This window comes from Corvus cornix, chromosome 9, assembly GCF_000738735.6.
Source record: "Corvus cornix cornix isolate S_Up_H32 chromosome 9, ASM73873v5, whole genome shotgun sequence".
Classification (NCBI taxonomy): domain Eukaryota; kingdom Metazoa; phylum Chordata; class Aves; order Passeriformes; family Corvidae; genus Corvus; species Corvus cornix.
This window is the reverse complement of record NC_046339.1, coordinates 15,196,263-15,222,381: the sequence shown is the minus strand read 5'-3', so window position 1 is coordinate 15,222,381 and position 26,119 is coordinate 15,196,263. Positions and strand designations below refer to the sequence as shown.

Below are 26,119 nucleotides of genomic sequence, written 5' to 3'. Positions count from 1 at the left end.
TTTACTTCACCTGATGGTTAAGCCTTCTGGGAAGGTAATTCAGGTTATAGTAAACTGCAGCATGGTTCTCTCATTCTCCCTTTGGAGACAGAGTGACAATGAAAATAGCACCAGTTTTGCTTATTAGGCATTTTTTTAAAAAAATCAGATTGGCAGTTTTTGATGCTTCTCTCTTTGCATATTTTTCATTATACATGCAAAATATTTTATTGTATTTTTAAGTTTTGCAGATGATAACCCTTTTTTGAAATTTACACAAATCTAATTTCCACAATTACTCTTGCAGTCTCTGCAGAGGGTGATACCAATTTAACGTATGCGGCTGAACAACGTGCATGCTATTAATCTCAGAAGGTAACAGAAAGACATTAAGTAGGTGATGTGAAATTTTCTGTTATCATTATTGTTATTATTATCATTATATTTGCAGCTCTGGTTTTATATTTTAAATTTTTTTTTCTTAAAGACGACAGCACTTTAGTATCTGCATTGACCTCCATGATGTCAGAATGTCATTGTGCAACCGTAACTAAGAAAAGCTGCCGAGAAAAAAAAACAACAAAGGAGCTTTGCGTCTTCCAAAAACATGAGATGTGCATATACAATATGTAGCATTTTGGAATTTATACTGTGGTAGTGAGTTGTTGCTTTCAGTTTGATTAGACAATCATTGTTTCGTTTTCCTTGCTTTGACAGTGAGTATGCTTGCACGCTGCTTAAGTCTTCTTAGTGTTATCTAGGTCAGCGTACTTAGGATAGCTTTTATGTTCTGTAAGTCTGACAGATACCATGCTTGACAGACATCAGCAGCAAATTTTGTTTTATTTGTTATATCTGAGGATAGAAAAATATCTTAAAACGAATCAGAATGGTATACCACATAGCACCTACTGTTTCTGCATTGCAGATATATTTAGCTCTAACACTGCTTGTGGTTAACAGGGTGTAGCGTAGACACAGACAGCTGATCATGCAGTCAGACCCGGTGCTTGTGTGGTTTGTCAATACTGCTCAGGATTCTGATGGACTGTAAAAGAGAGAAAACAGAAAGGAGAGAAAAAAAAATGTTTTATTTTTCTAAACATTAGACCTTTAGCTATGTTATTTTTGCTATCATTGGCTTTTTATTTTATTTTTTAATTCTGAAACTTAAAAATTAAGAAAGCACAGCAAATGCATCCAGGATTTAATATGTGCGACGTGAAATCTTTCTGCATCAAGAGGATGTTGCTGTAGTGGATGCAGCGTTTCTCCAATAAGCAAGAAGACTGGCTTTTTTTTCCTCGGCAGGCGACTCAGCCATTGCACAAGCAGATTTTGATAAGAGTTTGAAATGCCTACTACTGTATCGTTGTAGAATTTGGAGTTTGCTAACAGTGTTAGTGACTGGAGCTCATCTTGCATCACCAGTTGATGACAATTTTCTTTGTTCCCTCCCACCCAGTTGAACCAAGACTCTGTAGCTGATATGCAATGTCACTTACAACATTAATCAGATACTGCATTTAAGGTGAGCTGTCCCTTGCCTCCTCCCTTACCAGTGCTGTGCTGCAGTATGTATCTTACTCCTGCAAGCCTAAAATGGCAGGCAGGATTAACGTTGCTTGTGCTGTGTGCATGCTGTGTATTGAATTCATTATACTGTGCCTGGTGTCTCAAATGTGAGTATGTAAATGGTCTGTGTGCCATGCCATGCAGTAGTGAAGACTGGTTTGTGCTTCATTACAGGCTTAGATATTTGAGCATCACCTTAAGAATTCTTTTTTCATTTGCAATGTGGTGAGCTGTTAGCTTGTCATCACATTCAAACTACATTATTAGCCCTTGGAAAGGGAAAAAAAAAAGCAAACTGTGCTTCCAGATGGTGTCACCCTTTTTCTTCTTGCATTTACTGTAGTTTAAATAATGTATATTGTATTGTTAATTAATGTGAATATCGAATTAAAGCACTTGAAACTTACATATTTATTATGCAGGTAGGAGGCACGTCGAATCTATTTTTAACTCTTACGCAGTCCACGTTGTGCAATGGGCTTTGGTTGTCGAGTTTATATTTTCAGCTGTGATATCAATAGGTTGATTTTCAGTAAATGTGACAAGTGGCCTTTGCAGTGGTCAGCTTCAAGCTTTGAACCCTCTGAGGAGCAGAAAAAAAAAAAAGCCAACTGTGTTTTGCAGTTTCGGAAAATCTTGGATGAGGACTTTTTTTTTTTCCCCACTCCTGCTTTCCCTGTTGATAAACTCGGTTCTCCTGCTCATGGTCTATTCAAGCTGCTTCCCATCTGAATTTTGACAACTGCTTCTAAAAAATTATCAAGAAGACCAAGAATAGAACTTATCTCCATTGCTTTACATAAAAATGGCTGGGTGCATTGCCATGTTAACACTGCTCTAAGTGGTACATGCAGGTAGGTTGAGATTTGCATGTTTTACTGTTTTCTTGGTCAGTGTTGCAAGAACATGAAATGGGCTTTGGAATGTAGCTTTCAATTTTAAAATGTACTAAACTGTTAATGAAAACAACCTATATTAAATTGTTGGCTTCACATATTGGCATGACAATTACTCTTATCTGTTTTTTTAAAATCTGTTGTGAAAGTGGAGCAATCATGTCTGTTAAAATAATCATATGTACTAAGGGCGTGGCAACGCTTATGCAACAAAAGAATTTTTGAAAACCCTATTGATTCCATTACATTTTAAAGCTGACTATAAGCATTACTAAGCTTGCAGCTAAAAGGCAGAAATAAAAATTGAGGGAGATTAGAAAAAAGAAAAATATTTAAATTCTGTCATAAGCGGTTTTGTGTTTTGTGCGAAATATTAAATAGAGAAAAATATGCTTTAATGCTTATATTTTCAGTATTGGGTACAAACATAAAACTGCAGTATTTATTTTTATTTAAAGGTAGGAGAACTTTAAAGAGAGACATTGATATAGATGGCCCTGTCAGCTGAAACTGAGTATCAGTTCACTGAAATGTGTTTTACTTCACACACACAAAAAAATTACGAAATAAAAACTTAACAGCTTTAAGTACCAAAACCTGAATTTGGACATTAAGAATAACAATCATTATGAGTATTGTATTACTTACACCAACTTTCATAATATATTTGTTTCAGATTAATACTGGGCCAGAACCAGTTTCCTTGGCAACCAAATCTTTTTAAAAGGTTCAATTGTAGAGATGTAGAAAGATGTTATTCTCTTTAATAGCAATATCACAATGCAAATGGAAATGTTGCAGTTGTTTCCTCTGAGAATGTGATCTCACTTTATGTTTCCATGCGGATATCAGTTCTTAAACGATGCCATGTTTATAAAGCTGTACACACAAAAACCTGTTTTCCTCCTGGTTTGCATTGGTTGTTCCCAGAAATGTACCCTGGTTTCTTTTTTTAATATAGCCCAGCCTCGCATGTAGGTCAAGGTTTGTACTGTGTGTATATAAAGTAATAGTTTTATTATCACAAGTATAAAAATATCACTAAAATATTTAGCAGCTGACAAATGTAGACAATCAGAAGTATGTTTAAACCTTCTTCCACCTTTGCTGAATTCAGCCACAGTAATGCTAATAAACCTTTCTTTAAATAGTGGACCCATTCTGAAGTTCAGGTAAAGAACTATGTTTAAGCATGCTGCAAAAGAATACCTGTCAGACCTTAAACAAGCCTTTAGAGAATAAGCTCACTTGTGGTCTGCGGTAATTTGCAGACCTTATAGATTTTGCAAAATTTAAGTATTATAATTCTTTATTTCTATTTTTAGCTAATATTTTTTACAGTGCCAGTAAAGTTAAATATTATGTTTACCACAGGTAACTGCCTATACAGAATCAGATGGTACTGAATGTCTCCACTGAGCTTATAACGTAGTGTATCTCCTCATCGATCCCCTTTGTACGTGACTTGAGAAATTCTCACTACTGCAATGAGACTTTTGCAGCAGGGAAGCCATTTTCCTTTCATGTCCTTGACTTTAAAATGACTGAGTATATTTTGTGTGGAAGACTCAGCACTGAAAGTGAGTGCAGAGGAGGTATTTAGAAGCACAGCCAATTATCAATAACCTTGACAGTATGAGTAATATTAAACTAATTCTCATTTACTTCTAAATATACCAGTTCAGTGCATTCCAAATGAACAAAGTATAACTGTTCAGGAATATGACTTGTCATGTGTCATAATAGGCACATCATAAACATGACAATAAAACCATTTCATTCATAATTATAAGATTAATTTAATGCAGTGCAGTATTCCTCTGTTCCACCTAAAGAAGCAGAACTGAAACGTAACAGATAGACGTCTCTCAAGTGATGTATTAAAGTCTGCAATTTTTGTAATTTGATTTATCTTCAGTAGCTTGCTTCTGCTGATTATTTTCCTGTCTAAAATGTTAATATGGAGGTCTCCATTAAATGTAGTGAGAAAGTGCATTTCTTTGTTTATTTCTTGTGTGGTTATTTTTAAAGGAAATGCTGAGCAAATGCCATGTCAAATCTATTTACTGCCTCTGATGCTTATCTTTAGAAAAGATGGGGCACTTAGCAATAAACTGTTTTTATTATATCTTGGTGTTTAAACATACCCACTCAAGGCATTTTTAAAAGTAGCTCCATTACATGAGCACATTTCCCTACAGTAGTTTTAAATCCATTTGCAAATTTGCTCTTTGTTAAGGGGTGCAAGTCCTCTTGTAATGAATATGAGTGAACTCAAGTGCTTCCGTGAGTCCAGAAAAACTCATTGGCAGCCTGTGAACAGTAATTTCTTCTAGCGAATGAAACTGATTTCTTTATTAAGGAGGAGTCCAGTAATTAGCAAGCTCTTTCCAGTTTGACTTTTATATGTGGGTTGCTGTAGGTATTTCAGTGGCACTTATATCCAGCTAATGCAGAGTGTCAGAATGTTGTAGTCAGAGGTGCATAAAAATCTTTTGTAAACTTCATCCATTTTATTCTTTAGCTGAGGTGGCTAACCAGGGCATGGAGGAACAGGTGCAGTTTTTCCCACCTCCAGTACAGCCTGCAAATGTTATTGTCAGAGGGGCTTGTTGGGTTTTTTTGTGTTTATTTTGTTGTGGGTTGGAGGGGAGGGGGTTCAGTTTCATCACAGAAATCTAATTGTTGATACTGAGCCTCCCTTTTTATAATTGGAATTTGTTCTTTTATCCATGCAAATTCCATTTCTGCCTAACAGAAAATCTAAAAAAAGCATGAGTAAAAATTAAATCAAACTAAAAAATTATTCACTTGGACGCTGTCCTACGTTTTTCAATGGCCTTTCTAATTAAGGTTACTTCTGCCTCTAACCTTCATTTTGATTTGAAACGGCAGGTCTCTCAGTGGGAAACTATCTGCGTTCAGGTAATATTTATCAGACTATTAAACAGATTCTGGTAGTAATGAATAGGTACTAATTAACCCTTTTGAGGTATCTAGTGTCTGTTGTACTTCATCACATAAATTGCTTTACTAAGTATTAAAAGGGCCTTATTGTGTGTAATATTATATTTGAATTCCAGTATTACCAAATTTGGTAAATCTTTAGCTTTGCTAAGATCTTTTACTGTTGGAGTCCTCCAGATATGATATTTAAGCTTATTTTAGTCATTCATTAATATGCCTTTATTGGAATTTGAGGTAATAATAATGACTTAATGCAATTTTCTTTCATTCTGGCCTTTGTTACGGGCAGATGTGAGCTACAGATTTCTTATTCAAATTAACATATACTAAAAATGTACAAGACTAAACCAACAAAAAAAATTAGCTCATCTTCTTACCTTTAAAGCAAAAGTAATGGATCCTGTATTCCCTGTACAATGTTATTGATATAACATACAGTGTATTTGCAAATGGAGGATGGAGCTATGTATTCTTAATTGCTGCTCCATACTTGCTGCTGTATGAATGCCTATCAGCTGAGTCATACGGCCTTATCTGCATGATTTTGCAATTTCTCTAGGGAACAATTTAATTTTTTTCAGTACCTTTGAAACAAAACCATGTTCCACATAATTTTTATACTGTTACAGGAAAACCTTTTAGGATGCTTTAGGATACATAATAATAAAATCAGGATGTTTGACAATGATGAATAGTCATCGTCACAGAGAAATACAGGAAGTGTATTCCAGAGAACAAGAGTTGCCTAGAAATGTCATTATCACAGATACTGTGGTGATATCTGTGACAAGAGAGATCAAAAGAAAGGTGGTGGAAGAGACAGAGGAGAAAGAAAATGTCTTTCAAAATAACTACTTTAAACTTGAAAACATCCTTACATTTCTGTCTAGAACATACCATTATGTCCAGTCTGCACTACACAGATTAAATCATAATAAAACAATGCAGCAGAAGTTTGGTTAATGGTACTGGTTTATTGCTGGTGTGTTCTGAAATTCCCAGATGTAGATTTGGAGTCCTACAGCACCCCAAGGAAAATTCTGACGAATTACGCAATGTATGTGGAACTTAGTACTTGTCCAATAATTCAGTCATTAAAGTTGGATTTTTTCCTTTGCAGGCTGATACACTGTAGCCACACAGTTCACAAAATTACTGAGATGGTTTTGGTGAAAATACCTGTCAACACCACTTTTAAAAGACTCTAACAGAAGAACAACCTGCTTTTAGGTGGGTAAGTTTATGGGATAATCTTATATAGAAATAGAGCTAAATTATTTAATACCATCACTACTGCATTACAGTATATTTTCTGTTAATTTCTAATTTATTACAATAACTTAAAATTTGTTCTCACTATGGTACCACATTGCTCTATTCTCATGTCAATATTGTTGGATTTTTCCAGTTCCTGCTGGATTGCCAGAGAGGTTGGACAAACAAAATCAGACAGAATAGTTTTTGAAACAGGTTGTTACAGCCTCCAGTGATCTGTACAAACCAAACATATTGGTAGGCACACAAACCTCCTGAGCGTGCCAGGATGCTAGCTCTGGATCCCAGTCATGAGTGTTCATTACAAAACTGTGCCACCCAGTAAAGGCAGAGGAACTCTCAGTGCCAGTGCCCATTTCTGACACTGTTGTGTTGGTTAAGCTGGGTATAGTTCATAGAATCTCTACCTTTATACATTACTGTAATCAGGGACAGTAAAAAGCTTCTTGATTCGTGAGCTGGAAAGAGCAGTTTGTAGACTCAAATATAGTATTGTGATAAATAATCAGAAAGGATAGTTCAAAATAACAGTTCACATTTTACACGGCTTCTTCAAATATTAGCAGTTTCCTTTTTTCTTATTGTGGATGTCCAATGATAATCTTGGTTAGAGTAAGTATGCCTGGTATCTGTGCTTTAGATTTTATATATATATGTACTGAATGAAAGAATCAGTGAAATCCTGATTAATTCATTAATTTTTAATGTGGTCCTTTGTACCAAGTATAATTCATGTTGTAGAAAGGGAGAAATCCCATTGATTTCAGTGGCACTATTTGCTCAAATTTTGGTAGGAAATGGTTTGTTGCATCAGAGTCTTTCTTGCTGTGGTATCTCTAAGTTGAAATTAGTAATTAAGGTCACCAGGCAGAATGTATGGTAAGGAATCAAATTAAAAAAAAAAACAAAACAAAAAACCACAACTCCACAAGCTAAAAAAACCTCTTCAATTCCTAGAATATCTCAGAATGCTTTCTGTAATTAAATTTACTTTTAATACACAGTGTTGTGTGACATAGAAAATGGTAATGGATTTTCAGAGACAATAAAATGGCATTGGTGGTTTAAACTAATCAGTGAAACATTACAATTAGATAAATTCAGGTTACCTGCATTTACAGAAGCAATGAGCTACAAAACCTAAGTTGTACCTATTTTAAGTAAATTATCATAGAACACTTGCTTAGTACATTTTAGACAGAATACTGGGCCATAACCTGTTTCCTTGACAACCACATAGGAATAAAAGGTACATTAGCAAAGCTGCAGATGTGTGTCAGTGAATGCTTATTAAGCAGTCCAATGCCTTTACATACCATGTGCTCACAATAATGCATGCATCTTGAAAATCACCATATAAAAAGATTTCTGGGCATGGCCCAATGTGGATTCCTAATACTCAAAGGTTTTAACCGAAACCCCTCATGTTTTCTATGGAAATATCTCTTGTGATTTTTTATCATTGCACTTTCAATTGGGCTTGCAATAACTGGATAAAATTGGCATGGTAGGCTTGGTCTGCAAATGGAAACCTTCCTCTAGGATTCTGAATACTTATAGCACTGCTTTCAGCAACAAAATATGGATGGAAATGATGGGTTATAGTTTCTTTCAGAAATGCTCAGGCATTCTCAATTTCAATCTTGCACCAGCATTCAGAAGCAAGCATGATCATATTGCTTTACATAGTGACAAACTAAAGCCACTAAATAAAAATGAAGTTGGTGTTGCTTGTAGCACGCTTGCTCTATCCAACATATCCAGGCAAAGAGATATGACCCAAGTGTTGTCTTCTGCCAGTCAACAACAGGAAAAGGCAGGGGTGGAGAAACAGTTGTTGAAGTTGAAATGACAGTTGTTCATGGGCTTTTGGAATATCTAGATGTAGAATATAGGCAGCACTCACACTTTCTGTGCAAGCGTTCAGTCCTGTATTAAAAAGAAGCTCAGATAAATAAGATCAGTTCTGAGAAATTTGTGTACTGACTTCAGCAAGTTTATGTATAGGTTATTTTTTGGCCTTTCTTCTTAAAGTATTAATTTATATATGAAATTAAAAGCGTATAAATCCTTTCGGGTTATCCCCAAATTACATAGTTTTAAGAAATAAGTCTAAAATCTTTTTAATTAAAAAGATGGGGAAAATGAAAATCTGCAGATCTTGGTTTTTAATTCAGTGGGTGTAATCTGAGAAGTTGCTTATGTGACAAGTAGCCTAATTAAATTTTCCTTGAAATCAATGAAAATATTTCCATTTGTATTTTTGGAGTGTTTAGTAAGAGGGAAGACTTCATATATAAAAATGAGATTTAGGAAATGAAGATTATCCTGACAATGTTCAACATTTCCATAACTTTCAGCAGCCAAATTGATAATCAATACCAGAATCTAGTATTAATTTCAGATAGTTTGAACATTGCCACATGAATCTTTTCATGATCCTGAACCATAAACAATGTGGTTATATACTATCACACGCTACTATTAAGGCTTTTGAGCGAATAAGAGTTTGGGAAATTATTAGGGAGAGGCAAGTCAACTGTTGGGGTTTGTTTATTATTATTATTTGGTTTTGTTGTTGGTGTTGTCCCCCACCTGAGCTGAGCTCAGAGCTGAGCAGTTCACACTGGGGGCAAAGCAAGCAGCACAAACCAGTGCTGGAGCCATCACGGTTTTCTTTGTGCTGCCACGCTCTCCGCTTTTGCTACAGTCCTTCTCCACTGCATGAGCAGAGGCCCTGCTTCAGCCTTTAGTTTGGAAACGTGCAGTAGGATGGAAAAGGAGGAGCAGGGCTCTGGCTGGGCCACCTTAGTCAGCACAAAACGGAGCATAAGAATATTTAAGAGCATACTAAGTTCTTGTGTGTCCAGTAAGTTGTCATAATATTGGCCATGCTAAAGTGATGACTCAGAGCAATAGCTATCACTTGTATGTTGGTTTTGGTTTACCAAAACAACAGAAAAACCAAAAATATTTTACAATATTTTAAGGAATACTGGAGACTAGTGGTGGCCAGTTAACAGCTTGAAGACCAATTCTGGTTTCCAAAATTGCTGTGTCCAGCAATCTGGCAGACCAACTGAATGAGGTGTTTGCAGGGGCTGGGATTGAACTCTATTTCCAGTCCATCATGATTTGCTACATCAGCTGTAGTAAAGGGCAAGAACAGCTGCATTGGCCTGGCCCCCAGCACACCTCACCCAGAACAGTAGCCTTGAGCCTACATTGTGGATGCTGGCTCCCATATTCAAATGATGCTTCCTCTGAAAATTGGAAAATGGAGGCTGAGTTCAACTACTTTTATCTTTCTGATAACCAAACAGGCAATAGAATAGCACATAGTAATTGTTCTGAATGAACAAAACCTAAATGTTTCATTTGATTCTTTTGTTTAAAGCCATTCAAATATATTAATCACTACATTTGACGACAGTCAGCAACAGAAGAATTTCTGTTGTTGTCACTCTGTCTGTAAACATAGCTTCATGTTTGCAACTGATCTCTGCTAGCTAAAAAATGGTATGTCCCACAAGTGTAGGCAGCTAGAAAATGGCTTGTCAGCAGCACATAAAGCAAAGACTTAAACGGAAAATAATACTAAGATTGTTCAGAGATAGCAAGATGTAAAGTCAGCTGATTCTTAGTAAAAGTAAAACATAAGCTTTTTTATTTTGTGCAAGAGAAGAATTTGGATTTATGTTAGTTATTGTTGTTGCTTCATTTTCTTTTTCAGACTGGTGGAAGAGAAAAAGATGTAGTTACACCTTTAAAAATTGCTTCTGTGTCCTGTTTAGTGTCAACAGGACTCTGATTAGGCCATGCCTAAATTTTAAGAAGGCAGCATTTCTTAGAGAAAGACTTCATTCAGTGCACATGCACAGCTCATGCAGTTTGAGAGCCAAGTGAGTTGTCCCAGGATTCTCTGCTCTGCACCAGACTTGAAGGAGCAGGGGGCTGGTGCAGGTGCTGTAACTGGGCTCCTTCTCCCTCCACTTGATGCTGAGTAAGAGGAGAAGGGTTGCACATGGAACGCTTTCCCTTGCTCATGGACCACAAAGGGGAGCTGAAGCCACTGTGGGCTGCTGGGTCTTTAGTGTGCCCCACTCCTGAGTGAAGGGTTGGCCTGTCTGAGGGTGCAGAGGAGCTGTGTTTCCTTCTCAGCAGCACCACTGGCTCCTCTCACCTCAGCAGGGAGAGCAATGAAGATGAGAGTCTATACAAGCATTTTTCTCATGGATAGGCTGGTCTAGGTACTGAGACAGAAACTAGTCAAATCCTAGCCAAACTCCTGTTGCTCATGAGGAATGTGCAAGACTGAGTAATGCTCTATATGTTTTTTTCTGCTGTTGCTTAAGAACTGAAACTGCTTGACTAGAGAGGAATATTGGCACATTTTTTTTCCGAGGCAGTATGAAATACTCTTAAAGAAAGAATACCACCTGCCGTAAGTTGCAGAAGTGAGATTATCAGACTTCAGCAAAGCATCTAAACACCACCATTTCATCAACCTCGGAACTGTTTTACACATTTTAAAGAGAGTCACTGAAAATTTTCTCTGTATCTTGCAATTTTACCATATGAGAAATACTCCACTGCTAAACTACTTGGACTTCCTTCTAAAATGAACACAGTATTTGTGTGCTGTGATTTGCAATCATTTAGGTGTTTAATAGGAATTGGTTCATATACTCTAGCAAGCTCACTATTTCTGAAGTATATAATTTGTATTGGGGCTTACACCCTGGAATCAAGACTGCAGAGCAAATGGATCTTGTCTGCCTTCTCCCAGATATCACTGTAGTGCATTCACAGGTCTGACTGCAGCACCAGTGCCTCCATTTTCTTTGCATGCATTTGGTTTTACATGAAACATTAGAATGATAATGTAAAATCTTGTGTGAGGCCAAGATAGCCTTAGAAAGAATTTCTTATTCTCAAGAATATTTTTAACACACAAGGACCTGATGGGTCTGTGAATTCCCAATAGCTCAAATTTTATATATATATATGTGTGTGTGTGTGTGTGTGTGTGTGTAAATTAGTACCTTCAATTACACTACTAGTCACAGAAAAGGTGATTCTTATTTTAGTGGATGAGCTAAGGTTGCCTTAAGAAAACACCCTGTTAAAAAAAAGAGAGAAAAATTGACTCTTTTTTTTGTTCTCCAAAACTTTTATATTGTCTATAGATATTAAGACTGCCAGAGCATCCAATTTTCAAGTACAAATAAATTATTATCTCTAAGTTGAATGTATCAGCTATACAAATTATGGTTATGCATCTGATTTTCAAAACAATTAAAAATAAAGTCTAATTAACATTTAGGGGGACTTAATAACCTAATGTTCCTTAAATTTGTTTCAAGATGCGTGTTCAGTAAGGCATTTATTTCTTTTAAGGGATTACAACAGGTTTAATTTAATCCATTTTATTGTATTGTTTCTGACAACACATTTGTCACAAATACTTTTTATGGCACTTGTGTCAAAAACCTTCATTAATACATATGATTACGTATATACATATCTAAAATAGTAATAAAGGAACAACAGCAAATAAGCAATAGGCAAAGTCCAAGATTAAAAGTAACCTACATGTGAGTATGAAACTTTGCTTATCTGTTATGTAGGTTAGAATAAAAATGAAGGTTGGGAAAACGTTGGGACACACTCTGCCTTTGCAATCAAAACCACTGTGTTCTTCAATAATTTGTTCCCCCTCCTACAGCTGTTGGTGAACAGCTACTGGTCATCTCATGCCTCAATTTGCCATGAGATTAAAGAAATACTATTTTGGTGGCAGAGAGCCCCAAGCTAAAAACATACTCATTGCTTCAGTAGGTGAACTTATAGGTAAGAATTCCAGTGATCCAGAATTAAAGAAGGAATTAAACCCTTCAGAGAGACGTTCAGGATTTCTAAGATGAACTTTTAATGTGGATTGTGTAAATTAGTGAAAGATGTGTGTATCGGTAAGCCACTGAAATTTTTACAATTTCCTGACATGAAAAAAATTCTTTCCGTAGCTTTTAACCAACCAGGAAAGCACTGATAGTTCCAAGACAGAATACTGGGGGAAAAAAAAGACCTCCCCTCTTTATAGTAGATTTTTTATGTTATGTTGACACTAAGCCGTTTCCTGAGATGATAAGCAGCACTTACATGAAGAGGCTCTAGCCAAGTTCTAACTTCCAGGCCCATCAAGAGTGACAATGATGCACTGATGAAATAGTTCATGCTTCAGGATTTTTGGGTTTTTGTTTAAAGTGAATCAGTTCCTACTATTCAGTGCTTTTAATGCGTAGGTTTAAGATTTGAAAATAAAGTTTCTGTCCAGTGAAGCCTTATACACAATACCTTGTAAAAATAAACATAGGTTAGCGTTGGACAAAAGCAAGCTTTAAGACAAAAACCAAACTGTTCATTTTTACCTAACAGTTTTTCACCTGTCTCAAAGCCCAGTTCTTCTCTAAGCTTCATGATTCCAAGTCCTGAGAAAACAGACTTTGCTGACTATTTGAAGTGACAGGCTGAGACAGTATCTGAGAGGACTGCACCAAATGTGTTGGAGCATCTGGTCATATGAAATCAAGCTCTGTCCTTCTTTATCTACGGGAACATTTGTTACTGCTTATGAAGCACTTATGGTAGTGTTGCGCTTGTTTCCTGAGGCAGTAAAAAATATTAAGAAACCTAAATTATGAGTAAGAATACTGCCTAAAACAAATTTCCTCATACTGAGTTTCTACACATATTTTTTAAAAATATAACTAATATAACCAGATAAGGAAAAGGGTAAAATGTGACTATAATCCAGCAATCAAATGTAATTTATTTCAGGTATTCTTTTTCAAGGAAATGTTTCATATCTGCTTTCTGGAGGGAAGTGGCAGAAAGCAGCACAAAGCTATGTATGCCCAGAAACACGTTCTCTTTCTCCCTGGCAGAAAAGGCGTGGAAGAAGAGTCAGGCACTCAAATCCTGTGTTAGGTCCAAGAGGATTTCTCAGGGACGTGCGCAGCGCTGCACGGATGGCCGTGGAGCAGGCGCCGGGTGCTGGGAGCGCTGCGCTTCCTCATCCGTCTGAATTTACAGTGGTTGCCTATGAGCAGCTTGGCGGAGAGGCCGAGGCTCCCGCTGGCCGCATTAGCTGAGCACGAGGCGTTCGCTGCGGAATAAGGACAGGGAATACAAGCGACGGCGGCGGAGGGCGCGGGCCCGGCCCTGCCCGGCAGACCTCGGGCAATCCCATTACCGGGATCGGCACAGCAAAATGGCGGCCGCACCGTCCGGCCGCCGCCGGGCCGGGAACGCGGCCCCGGCCGCACCCACCGCCCGCCTGCCGCCCGCGGACATTCCGCGGGCCCGGTGTTAATGGCGCGGGGACGGGGCGCTGCTGCCCGCGGGCCGAGGCTGCGCCGGCGGGGACGGAGCGGCGGCAGGTCAGTGGCGGCTCCCGCGGGAGGGGGCCGCGCGGGCACCGCCATGAGCAGGGCGCGATGCGGGGCCCGCGCGGGGGGGGCCGCTCGCAGACGCACAGATAACGCGAGGCCGCCGCACCGGGGCCCGCGTGCGCACAGCTGGCGCGGGACGGGGAGGCGACGGCAGCCGCCGCCTGCGGGCCCCGCGTTCCGCGGCTGTGCAGGGATTGTCCCCGCACCGCGCTGCGCGGGACGGGACGCGGCTGGCACCGCGCGGGGGCAGCGCCCCCCTGCGGGCGGCGGCGGCCGGGCAGGACCGGGCCGGGGGCGGGAAGGGAAGCCCCGGGGCCGGGGGAGCCCACCCGCGGCGGCAAAGGGCCGTGGTCGGGAGAGCAGGGCAGCTCCAGAGCGCCCGCGCACGGGCTCGTCCTGCGTGTCCGAGCGAGGCGCTGCCGAGGCCGCGCGGGCTGTTCGTGCAGTGGGAGAGGTCGTGGGAAGCGTAAAGCAGGGAGTGAGAATTGAGGTCGGGATGCTAATAGTGGGAAAGAGTTCCGGCTCTGAAAGAGTGGTTCGTCGCGCGGCATGAGAGGTCTCCTAACACTGACATGCTCTTAGGCTAAATTCCATTACCCCACCCCAGCTGCCTGAATTAAAAGAGGAAAGTGCGAAGCTGAAAAAAAAAAACATTTAAAGTCTATAATGCTGTTCTAGAGCAACAGGGAAGTATGTGAGCAGCGAGAGTTCAAAGAGAAAATCTCTCAATGCACTTGAAGAAGTAACGTGTAGCTCTGTAGAGTGAGCACTAAGCTGCACGCTCCTGCGAGCTGTTGAAAGTCATTAGCCATCATTAACATCATTAGACACCATGAGCACGGCCCTGCATGCCCGAGGTTGCAGGGAGGCTGCAGCACCCTGATCGAGGCAGCCCTGCTGCCGACATGGGAGTGATGAAATGATTCCATAAAAAACGGGGCAGTCACCGTAGCAGTGCTGGTTGGACAATAGGTTTCCAGGTAAGCAAGGATCAGAGCTGGGGGGAATGGGGGGGTGGTACTTGTTTGGGGGGTTTTGTTTGTTGGTGATGGCTGACTCCATTTCGGCTCTAGAACAAAAACTACGTCCGTCAGGAGAGTTAGATACAGGTGAATGTTCCCCCTCAGCTGGGGAAGCAGGCTGGAAACAAAAAAAAAAGGACTTAAGACTACCTTTACACAGTAGGGTAAAACTGAACATAAGGAAGGTATGGAATGAACATATTTCTCTAGTGTCCTGTTGGTTAGTACCAGAAAATATTAGCACCATAAAATCCCAGTAGAAATCTGTGGAGTAAGGAAACAAGTAGAATTCTTACTACAGTTCGTCATTTATCTTGCTGGTTTTGATTTTGCCTGGGTACTAGCAACTGCCCCTAATGCTTTGGAGTTTTTTTTGTTATGCCACTAGCTTGTCTTTCAAATTTAGCTGACTGGAGTGGAATAAAATAATCTCTTCTCATATGTATTGGGGTACACTTGCCTGGCAGTGGATTTCAAAGGATTAGCAGAAGTTAAAAGAATATTCCTAGATTGTAGTAGTTCTGTTTGGTAGTAGAAAATTTGTATTTAGTATTCATGGGATAGTAAAACTTCGTGTGAACTCTTTGTTGACTTCAAAGTAATGTTAATATAAAAATTAACATTAGCTTCTACTCTCAGCTGTGTCCACATACAGCTGGCTGCTCCATTTATAATGAGCAGTGTCATCTGTGAGGCATAAGTAGTCAAATTTGTGTTTGGATGCATCAATCTCTGATCTTGACATTAAGTTTTAATATTACTTATTTTCATGTATGAGTGTTGTCCTGGAGTGGTGTTCTGTTGATGTCAGAAAAGGTACTGTTATAATTTAATAAACTTACTGACCATTACACTTAAGTTTCAGACAAATATTTAAATCTTATTTCTCCAAGTGATTCAACAACTTCTAATGACAGGTTAAGTCTGTTACTGTTTTTGCAGAAAATCTGCAAATAGTACTGTAGCTCCCAGTCAAAAATTCTGCTGTTCTGAACCTGAAGTTATTTATAGGTGTACCAAAGACCATTAGGTTATGCTACAAAGGTACTGTTCAGATTCCTAAGAAATGATTTGTGTCTGGATTGAGAGTAAAAAGTATGAAAATAACATATTTGTGTCAAAAAAAAAAGGGATTAGTTGCCTGAGGAGTTTTGTTGCCCTTTAATAGGTCAAATGGTATCTATATATGTTTTGGGCAACATTTACAAATAAAACTAAAATTTCTTCCATAACTCTATAATAAAAATCATACAGAAGAATAGTTACATTCTGAATGGACTTTCCAGTGTTTTTGTGAAAAATATTTAATAATAACACATCCGAAAATTTGATCTCTGTGTATCTTGGTTCTTGGTAGTGTTCCCTTGAAAACTGAAGAGCAGGTTTTCATTTTATAGTATGTACTGCAAATGGAATGTAAAATACTCCTAAAATACTCCATTTATGTGTGTGCTAGGTAGGGCATTTTGATTTTATAGCATTTCACACACATTTTTACAAACGCAAGAAGCAAGACAGGTAAAATATAAGGCAGTAGAGAATCATTACAGACATGAATAAATAGACTGTTTGGGGCATGTGTAGGTTGAGATGAAGAAGCAAAAAGCATTTCCTCTAAAAACTGATTTGCTCTGGAATTTTTCTGTATAACTTTTCAGTGAGATATCTAGCTTATGGTTTAGCACACAGAAGAAGAAAAATTAAATTACCAAATAGCAAATGATCATTTCTACAATGTTGACACAAAGAATCATTTAGTATTTTACTGAGCATACCAAATTATCCAGGACTGCAAAAGCTGACAATCTATGTACTTGGCAAGTAGAAATTTAAAAATACTCACTTTTGTCCTTAGGAGGATAAATTTTGAAATAATTAGTTGAATAATAAGACACGTACTAAACCCACTTGGGTTTGCCTCTCAGCATGGCCATAGCATTCTAATACACTTAGCAAACAGTCTGTCAGATGATGTGTCTTTGAACTAAAACCAGCTGTCTTCAATAAAGAAACAGAAAAAACACAGGCAAGTTCCTGTGGGGCAGTTAACAGGGAGGTAGAGTTGACATCATTTATTTCCTATACTCAGGAAATAACCCTATCAATAACTCCTGTTGTGAAATATTTTTGATGTTGGTTTCTAATACCACATCACATGAGCAAGTCAGATGTAATCTCAGACACTGTCAGTGAGAAAATGGAATCAATTCTGGAATAGTAGCTGCTTGCTGGAAGAAAAGTATTGTCAGTATGCTTTCTGTAGACCTGATATGCCAGAAACTATCTACAGTTACATCTGGGTTTTTAGATACTGAACCAAAGCAGATAACTATATCTAAACACTGTGAATTTCAGGTTGCCATTCCAAATAAGTAAATATCCCTTATTTTAAGCCAAATTGGTGTAATAAACAAATCCATCACAAACTGTGATTTTAAGATTTCAAGGCACAAAACAATGCATCTAGATTTACAGCTGCTGTGAGTGATCAAATAATCAAAATAATATTCATGTACATTTCTATCACCATTATACTGATGAATTCATTTCATGACATCCTTGGCATATCATGGGAAGCATCAGAGGTTTTTTTATGAATCACAGTTTTGTTCTGAATTCTGTGCCTTGAAAATTCTCAGCCATCAAAGTCTAATAGAAATTTTGACTATTTGCATAGACAACACCTTTCCTGATAGGAGCAGTAGCCATCCTGCAAGGTACAAATTTTACTTCCAAGCTTCATCCATTACATACCAATTTGTGGTCTTGGTCATAGTATATTGGGTTTGCCTTCACACTGAGGTTGTTGCTGCTTTTTGTGTAATTTGATTTGCAGTGAAGTAGTTTGTGGATTTGTGATAAAAGTGTCCTAAGTGTAATTAGATTAATTAGAGCAGGGGTGTATGACTTGTATTACTTAACTTCATGATAAAGACCCTAGTTTTCAGAAAGGATTACTTCCCAATATTTTGGGTAAGAGAGCCAATGTGTTCTAAATGGCCATTGCTGTTTGCTTAGTGAGTATGGGTCAAGCCTTTATTTTGCCATTTGGATCAAACCCATCTTATATATTGGCATTCTTAACATAAAATATTTGAGGGTAAGGGTCATAGTAGAATTTTTCAAGCTGAAAATTAAAGTTTGGAGCAGCAGTGTTTAGAAGGTAATTCCTAACTTAGAATTAGAGTGTTGTAGTATTTTAGCCTGTCTTACAAAATACCTGTAGTTGGTAATATTCTTTAATGTGTATTTTGCTTCCACAAGTTTAAAGAAAAGGGTCTTTAAGAAGTGTGATTTTTTTTTTTACTGTAGTGATTGGTAAGTGCCAGTAGCACAACTATTTCTTCATGACTTGAAGTCAGAAATGGACGATAGTAGTTAAAAACACTACTCAGAGATGGGGGAAAAAGGAACAAACCTCACTATATGATACAGATCTGAATTTGAGGAAAACTATCTGGTGAGGACAGATTTTCACCAGATACTAAATTCAGTTGTCAGAAATTGTCAAGATTCAAATTCAACTGGCAAACTAATCCATTTTTTTTCAGAGTATTTTTCATCCATATGTTGCATATTTTATCTCAACTGAATGAACCGGTATATTCATGTAGTAACAGCCTGGATAATCTAAATAGTTTTTGTCAGCATTAAACCTCATTATTATTGATTAGCAGTTATTTAATGGTACTTATTATTTCAGTTAAACCTTATTATTTGAAAGAAATTAAGAACACACTAATTATAAAGTGTGAACACTAAATCTAAACTATAACTGAAGAAAAAATTCTCTTATTTTCTACTTGTTATTCCATTATTTTCTACTTGTTTTACTCACAAATTTTCAGTAATTTTAAAGTAGTGTAAATTATTTAATAAATTGATTCACTATTAAAAAAAAAAAATTCTGTTCACATAACAGTGTTACAGGTACTTCACTGTTGTCTACCAAATTGTGTTCCTTGTGCATTCATTTGCTTATAAAGCCTTATCCTGTAATTGAGACTCTCTTGCTGTGATTTAAATACAAGTTTAGTAAGGAGATAGATGCAATTGTGTTGTGAAGTAGGTGTCTGACAAACAGCCCCGGAACGCAAAGTCCTCATTCTGCACAGAACCACAGCAACCCAGCTTCCCCTTCGTGTGTGCCAGGTCCCTCCATGGCGTACTGGGGAACTCCATCCAGGCTTCAGGGAGTCCTTCAGGGTGACCCTGACCTGCTGCACCCCCTGGCACAGCAAAAGCCATTGGCTGCATTCCCAGTGGAAGGCGCAGGATGGGCAGCAGCTCCATGCCAGGAGGGAGTGGGAGGGATCCTCTGCCTCTTGCTGAGGAGCTACTGCTGCTCTGGCCTCTGTGATCTGGATGGACATTTCCTGCAGTAGTGTTGGCACCAGTGAATGTAAGATGACTTAAACCTGAAATGTTATGACAAAATTTTACTCATTCTTAAACTTGAAAAGTTAATAAACTAAAAAAAATATATACAATAATACAGAACTATAAACTTAATCTGTAACTGAAATGGATGAAAAATGCCTTCTAAATATATCTACTTTTTCTTCTCTTGTAGATGACAGTCATGTCCCATTCAAAGGATCTCAAGGATGACTTCCACAGTGACACTGTACTTTCCATTTTAAATGAACAGCGCATTCGGGGTATTTTATGCGATGTCACCATAATCGTGGAAGACACCAAATTTAAAGCCCATAGTAATGTGCTGGCAGCTTCAAGTCTTTACTTTAAAAACATTTTTTGGAGTCGTACCATCTGTATTTCAGGTCACGTACTGGAGTTAGATGATCTCAAAGCTGAAGTGTTTACAGAGATACTGAATTACATCTACAGTTCCACAGTAGTTGTTAAGAGGCAGGAGACTGTAACGGACCTTGCAGCTGCAGGGAAAAAACTGGGAATATCATTTCTAGAAGATCTTACAGATGTAAATTTTTCAAGTTCCCCCTGCCCCTATGCATACTGTGTTAATGAAAAAGGGACTGTCAAAGAGGAAAAACACGAAAAGCGACATGAAGATTCTGCTGTGACAAATGGACCACGAATTACAAATGCATTCTCAATTTTTGAAACAGAAAACAACTTGTTTTCTCCCCTTGATTTGAGGGCCAGCTTTAAAAAGGTGTCTGACACAATACAAGCTCCCAACATCAGCCTTGACAGAAGCGATGTGTGCAAAGATGCTGAGCCAGCCAGTACCTTGGCTGAACACTCCTATGCCGTTTCTTCTGGGGGAGATACTTCACAAGGAGCACCTTTTGTTGAACGGGACAGCAGCCCTTCATACCAGGTGGGTGAGGACCGCTACGAAAATCACCAAGCCACCCCAGTCATTCAGCAGGGAAAACAAGCAGGTAGTACTCCTAAGTCAGCCTTTAAGCCCCAGGGTACTGATTTGGCTATAGCAAAAGCACCAGCCTCTACAGTAACCACTGCAGAAGCCCAGCATGAGGCAGTTACTGATCAGACAATTACTTCCTTTCCAAAATCTCAAAATAAAGCAGGAGATTTGCATGTATCCACAGAAGCGGAAAACACTTCTGCTGATGTCTCTGCATCTGGGACGACTGTCACTCCACCTGTTTACAGTTGTAACTGTTGTGCAAAATCATTCAATGAAAGGGCGTTACTCACTGCTCACCTTCAGCTCCATTCAGAGCATCAGGAAACTTTCATATGCAAATACTGCAGCAAACAATTTGCAAATCTAAATATACTGGAAAGTCATGAACAAGTCTGCATGAGATCAAGTAACTTACCAGCTCACAATGAAAATGAACAAAACTTTGCAGATAACTATACTGCTACAGAGGGACAGAATGGAAGTTCATATGCAAACACAGAACCTCTGTTGTCTGAAAACAGCATCACTGATTGTTCTAATGCAAACTGCACTTTACCAGAAACAGATCATTTGGTTAAAGTTGTCGATGGGCAGATATTATACACTTGCGTCGTTTGCAAGCGTAGTTATGTCACATTGTCCAGCCTTCGAAGACATGCAAATGTGCATTCCTGGAGAAGAACATACCCTTGTCATTACTGCAATAAAGTGTTCGCGTTAGCTGAGTACCGCACCAGACATGAGATCTGGCACACTGGAGAGAGGCGCTACCAGTGCATTTTCTGTCTGGAGACCTTCATGACTTACTATATACTGAAAAATCACCAGAAGTCTTTCCATGCAATTGACCATCGCCTCTCAGTAAATAAAAAGACAGCTAATGGGGGTTTAAAACCAAGTATGTACCCATACAAACTGTATCGACTCTTACCTATGAAATGCAGGCGACTGCCTTACAAATCCTACCGAAATTCTTCCTATGAAAATGTTCCACCAAGTACCCAGGCTAATGAAACTGCTTCTTCTAACTGTTTTATTCCGAGTTCTCTTAGCTCTGAGCTGCCACCACTGAATTTTCAACATAGTATAATGTCAAACAACAGAACTCTGGCCTTGGATACATCTTCATGTAATGACACAGCATCTTCCACAAATACTCAGAATTCTTCCTCTTGGGGAGTAGGTATCTTAAATTCTGACCTGCAGAGGGACTTTTTCCCAGTTGAAAAAAGAGTTCCCACTGCTGCGAATGACTCTGGTTCGCAGGAGTGTGATTCTTCGGTTGTGTCTTTAGCTAACGTGAGTGAAAATTCAACCTCTGTCATCAGTTACAGCAGCTCTGCACCGTCTGTTATAATGCACAGTAGCAGAGTTTCATCAGTAATAATGCACAGTAAAACAGTCACTTCCATAGAAAACAGTAAGACAGAATCTTCAAATAACCTACCCAGTCAGTCAGTAAGTGATGACTGTAAGTACGGGTCAGATAATTACGGGAAGTGCATTACAAAATCAAAAACTATTAAGGAGAGAAAGAAAACACTGCCGTACAACAGAGCAGAAGCAACTGAGGATACGCAGCATGTCACAGGATCTGGAGGTTCATGTAGCAAAACTACAAATACTGTCCAAGAGTCCAGTAAAACTGAAACATACATTGCAAAGCCTGCCTTACCTGGAACATCAGCTGACAGCAATGTCGCACCACTTTGTCAGATAACAGTAAAAATCGGTAATGAAGCCATTGTAAAAAGACATATATTAGGATCTAAGCTATTTTGTAAAAGGGGCCGAAAATCCAAACATGAGTCCAAACAGGACAATCTCATTGAGGAGCCAGAAATGGAGGTAAAAGAAAAAAGCCCATCTAGACTCTATAGTTCAGAATGCCTGGAGCTGACAGAAATGTGTGATGATGTAAGTGACCAGGACTCCAGTGATAAACCCTGGAGACCTTATTATAATTACAAACCAAAAAAGAAATCCAAACAGCTAAGAAAAATGAAAAAGACCAAGTGGAGGAAAAAGCATGGGAGGAGGAGCATCAGTGTGGAAAGCCACAACACATGCAGTCGAGAGTATGCACTCAGGAATGCTCCTGAGGAAAAGGCAGTCAGCCAGGAGGAGAACACAGAAATGCCTAATCTTCATTGTGAGCTCTGTGACAGAGACCAGTCTTCCGCACCAGAAGCTCAAGAACATGTGCACTGGCATGTTGCTGCTTCAAAGCCTTCCACTTGTGAGTTTTGCCAAAAACAATTTCGAAGTCCATCCACTTTAAAAATGCATATGAGGTGTCACACTGGGGAAAAGCCCTACACTTGCAAAACCTGTGGAAAATGTTTCTCAGTTCCTGGAAATTTACAGAAACACGAACGTATTCACCTAGGTGTTAAAGATTTTGTCTGCCAGTACTGTAATAAGGCATTCACTTTAAATGAAACACTCAAAATACATGAAAGAATTCATACTGGAGAAAAACGCTACCACTGTCAGTTCTGCTTTCAGAGCTTCTTGTATCTTTCTACCAAAAGGAACCATGAGCAAAGGCACATACTTGAACATAATGGAAAAGGATACGCTTGCTTTCAGTGCCCAAAAATTTGCAAGACTGCAGCTGCTCTGGGAATGCACCAGAAGAAACATCTATTCAAAAGTCCAGGAACACAAGATAGAAAAGAACAGTTTTGCAGTGAAAGCACTAAACTTTTGGAAAATCCACATTTCCTTGGCTCAGAAGGAAGCGAAGTGAAAAATACACAAAATGTAACTCCAGAAGTTATACTCTGAGTGACAACTGTGCAAAAGAGAAGAAAAATCCGAAACTATATATTGGAGAAGATATGGATGTATTGAATGGGGAAACTTATCATTTAGTAAGGTCAAATTTCTTCATCTAAACGTGTCAATATATGCAAAAGAAAGAAAAATAACACAGGAATACTAGTATTTGCAATAATACAAATTTAATTTGGAGCACCCAAAATACTTTTTTCACAATAGACTCTTAACATGGAGAGAAAGAAAATGACCAACCCAAACCCTTATACTTAGCATTACAAGAAACTAGTCACTGAACTATTTTACAGTTCTGGTTTTGAGTCAGAATTGTTCTAGGCAAATGAAATAAGTAGGTTCATGGTGTATTCTGTAGAAGGAATTTTTGCTGCAGAAACCATATATTGCTTTTTTTTTTTTTTTTTTTTTAACCAAAAGTAATGTGTTTATAAAGAAAATAATTGTAATCTTGTGTATTCTAAAGTGAAGGTGGGAAGTGTTTCATGGGCTTGGGTGTGCCGAAGTACATTAGAGTTCTGCCATGCTTTTCTGTAACTCAGCCTTTACAAAACATATTCAGGAGTTGAAACTACTCTTTTCCTTTCCATATTCAGTTTTGTAGTTACCATAATAACTGTGAAGTCTTGAGTGCTGGTGTGAGAAGTATTCCAGATTTATATATCTCTGAGACATTTAATAAAGGTTCAGTGGAACTCACTATAGCCAGTCTTCCAAACTGCATAAATCCCTGTGTCAATGGCCTGGTGAGCTCTTCAGGTGCATTGGTCTAAAGAAAATTGTTCTCATGAAACAGAAATCCTGTATAGAAATGTCGACCTCCTGGTGGGTCTGCAACTCTTGTCTTTTAGAAATACAATTCTTCTCAACAGAAGGAGATGTAGACGGAGTTTTCCTCCTCATCCTGGAATAATGCCTGGACACAAACAATAGAGCAACTCCCCGTAAATACTTTGATATTGAGAGGAGTAGGTAAATAAGACTCCTCCTTCCATATATATCCCTGAGGTTATCCCTGTGGATAAACAGGCATAGGGTCAGTTTGTGGGGTTCCCTGTCATCTCCATGCCTTAAATGCAACAGTTAACCTTCAGATGTCCCTTCTCAGTTATCCCACCCACCGTTCCAGTAGTGTCCCGTGGCCACAGCAGAGCGGGGCCAGGAGTGGGCTGCTGGAGGAAGGAGTGTTGGCCTTCCTGCCTCCCTCATCCTGCCACACTGAAGGGTTATGGTGAGCCTTACACTGCACAGTTCACTAAGAACTGGGATAATGGGCTTCTGAGAGACAGCACCAAAATAATCCAGTTAATACTGTTTTGTGGAAGTGTGATTCATTTTAACGGAGATGCTTAAAAAAGTCCAAGCAGGTGTATGTCTGCAAGTTGCATTTTATATGATAGGGCTCTGTTGTACTGTATCTGCATTGCCAGTAGTCATGTATGTTCATCCCTGTGAAGTGTTAAAAAATTAAGTCACAACAAGGGTTAGTGATCCTTGACTTCATTCTCCGTGTTGGTTCACAGTTTGTTACTTAACTTCATCTTCTTGAATATTTGAAAAGAAACTATAGCTTGGGTACAATAAAACTACAATTGAAATGATAATACAGTATTGATTGAAGTAATAATATAGTCCACTTACTTATTTTATCACTGGTGAATGCTATGAACCCTTTGAGAAATTCTGGTTTCATGGCAGCTTTGGTTCCATTTAAATAAGGTTAATAGAATAATAAACACAGGAAAGTATAATGATGTTTCAAAGAAAGTATACACAAAGATATCTTCTAAGTGGACTTGTATGATGATAAATATAGACCAAAGCAAATAAGGTAGAATATTTATAAATACAAAGATAATTTTACAAATATTTTATATAACTGTATAGTTCATAAGAAGAATATTGTTAGCTTGCGTTAGGTTTGGGAGGGTTTGTATATTTTGATAAAAACTCAACGACTTTGTAACTCTGTATATTCTCTACAGTTTATAGCAAAGCAGTTTTAAGATGGCAATGTCATGTTTATAGTTCAATTGTGGCACTTTTACTACAAGTAACATGTTTCAGTAATTAATTGAGTATTAATGACCAAATTAGAATTAAAGTAAGTGTAAGAGAAGATAAATACTATACGTTGTCAAAGACTGTAATTTGCTACATAATCGCATCTGTATTTTTGTTTAGAAGAAAATATTAAATGCAGATGTTAAGGATTGATAAAGAGTCTAATTTTATTTTTAGAGTGATTATAACTCTTGTTTTTGCTTAATTAAAATAACATATTCCTATTTTTCTGTAAGTCTCTCCATTTTTTAAATTGTTTTAATACTTACAAAATCTATATGATCCACAGATACATATGTTCTAATAGTTAGTTCATTAGAAGATTAAGCAACACAGTTGCCAAGTAGTCCCTTCATTAAGTTTAGAACAGTGAATTGAGAACATGCCAGAGCTCAAGGGAAGTGATGGTATCTCATGGCATCATACAGGGTGAATGCAATGCAGAACAGAATCTGCCTGCTCAGTGTCTCAGAGAGCTGAGAACACAGGTGAACTGTGTTTAATACTTTGCAACATCTTAAACATGCGTTCATGAGGACCTGAAACTTGAAATATTCTTTTGAATCCTGCTAGTAACATCGCAGTACAGATTGCGTATTTTACACACTCTACTTTTTTGGGCTGCTGTCAAGAAACATAATTCAAAATGCAAATATCTAATTGCATATGAAAATATGAAGATACATACAAAATAGAAGACTCTGCATATTCGAAGTACTTCCCCCTTCA

General features: G+C 38.3%; 1 protein-coding gene across 7 annotated transcripts; it reads left to right on the top strand.

The window, feature by feature from the left end:
• Positions 1-291: 291 nt before the first annotated feature.
• Positions 292-25,614, top strand: ZBTB38 (zinc finger and BTB domain containing 38). 7 transcript variants are annotated; one of them, XM_039556967.1, is made up of 5 exons: positions 292-354; positions 1,445-1,510; positions 1,977-2,408; positions 6,538-6,647; positions 19,742-25,614. In XM_039556967.1, exon 5 carries the CDS (start codon positions 19,742-19,744, stop codon positions 23,318-23,320), a length of 3,579 nt encoding a protein of 1,192 aa, XP_039412901.1. In that variant the 5' UTR covers positions 292-354; positions 1,445-1,510; positions 1,977-2,408; positions 6,538-6,647; the 3' UTR covers positions 23,321-25,614. The 7 variants fall into 7 exon arrangements, with proteins under 7 accessions (XP_039412901.1, XP_019145426.3, XP_010404398.3 ...); XM_010406096.4 differs by having other exon boundaries at positions 340-354; positions 2,272-2,408; XM_019289881.3 differs by lacking the exon at positions 1,977-2,408 and having other exon boundaries at positions 330-354.
• The last annotated feature ends 505 nt before the right edge of the window (positions 25,615-26,119 follow it).

Bases quoted from the DNA above. Each gene is read 5' to 3' on its own strand.
- ZBTB38 (XM_039556967.1), top strand. From the start codon at position 19,742: ATGACAGTCATGTCCCATTCAAAGGATCTCAAGGATGACTTCCACAGT.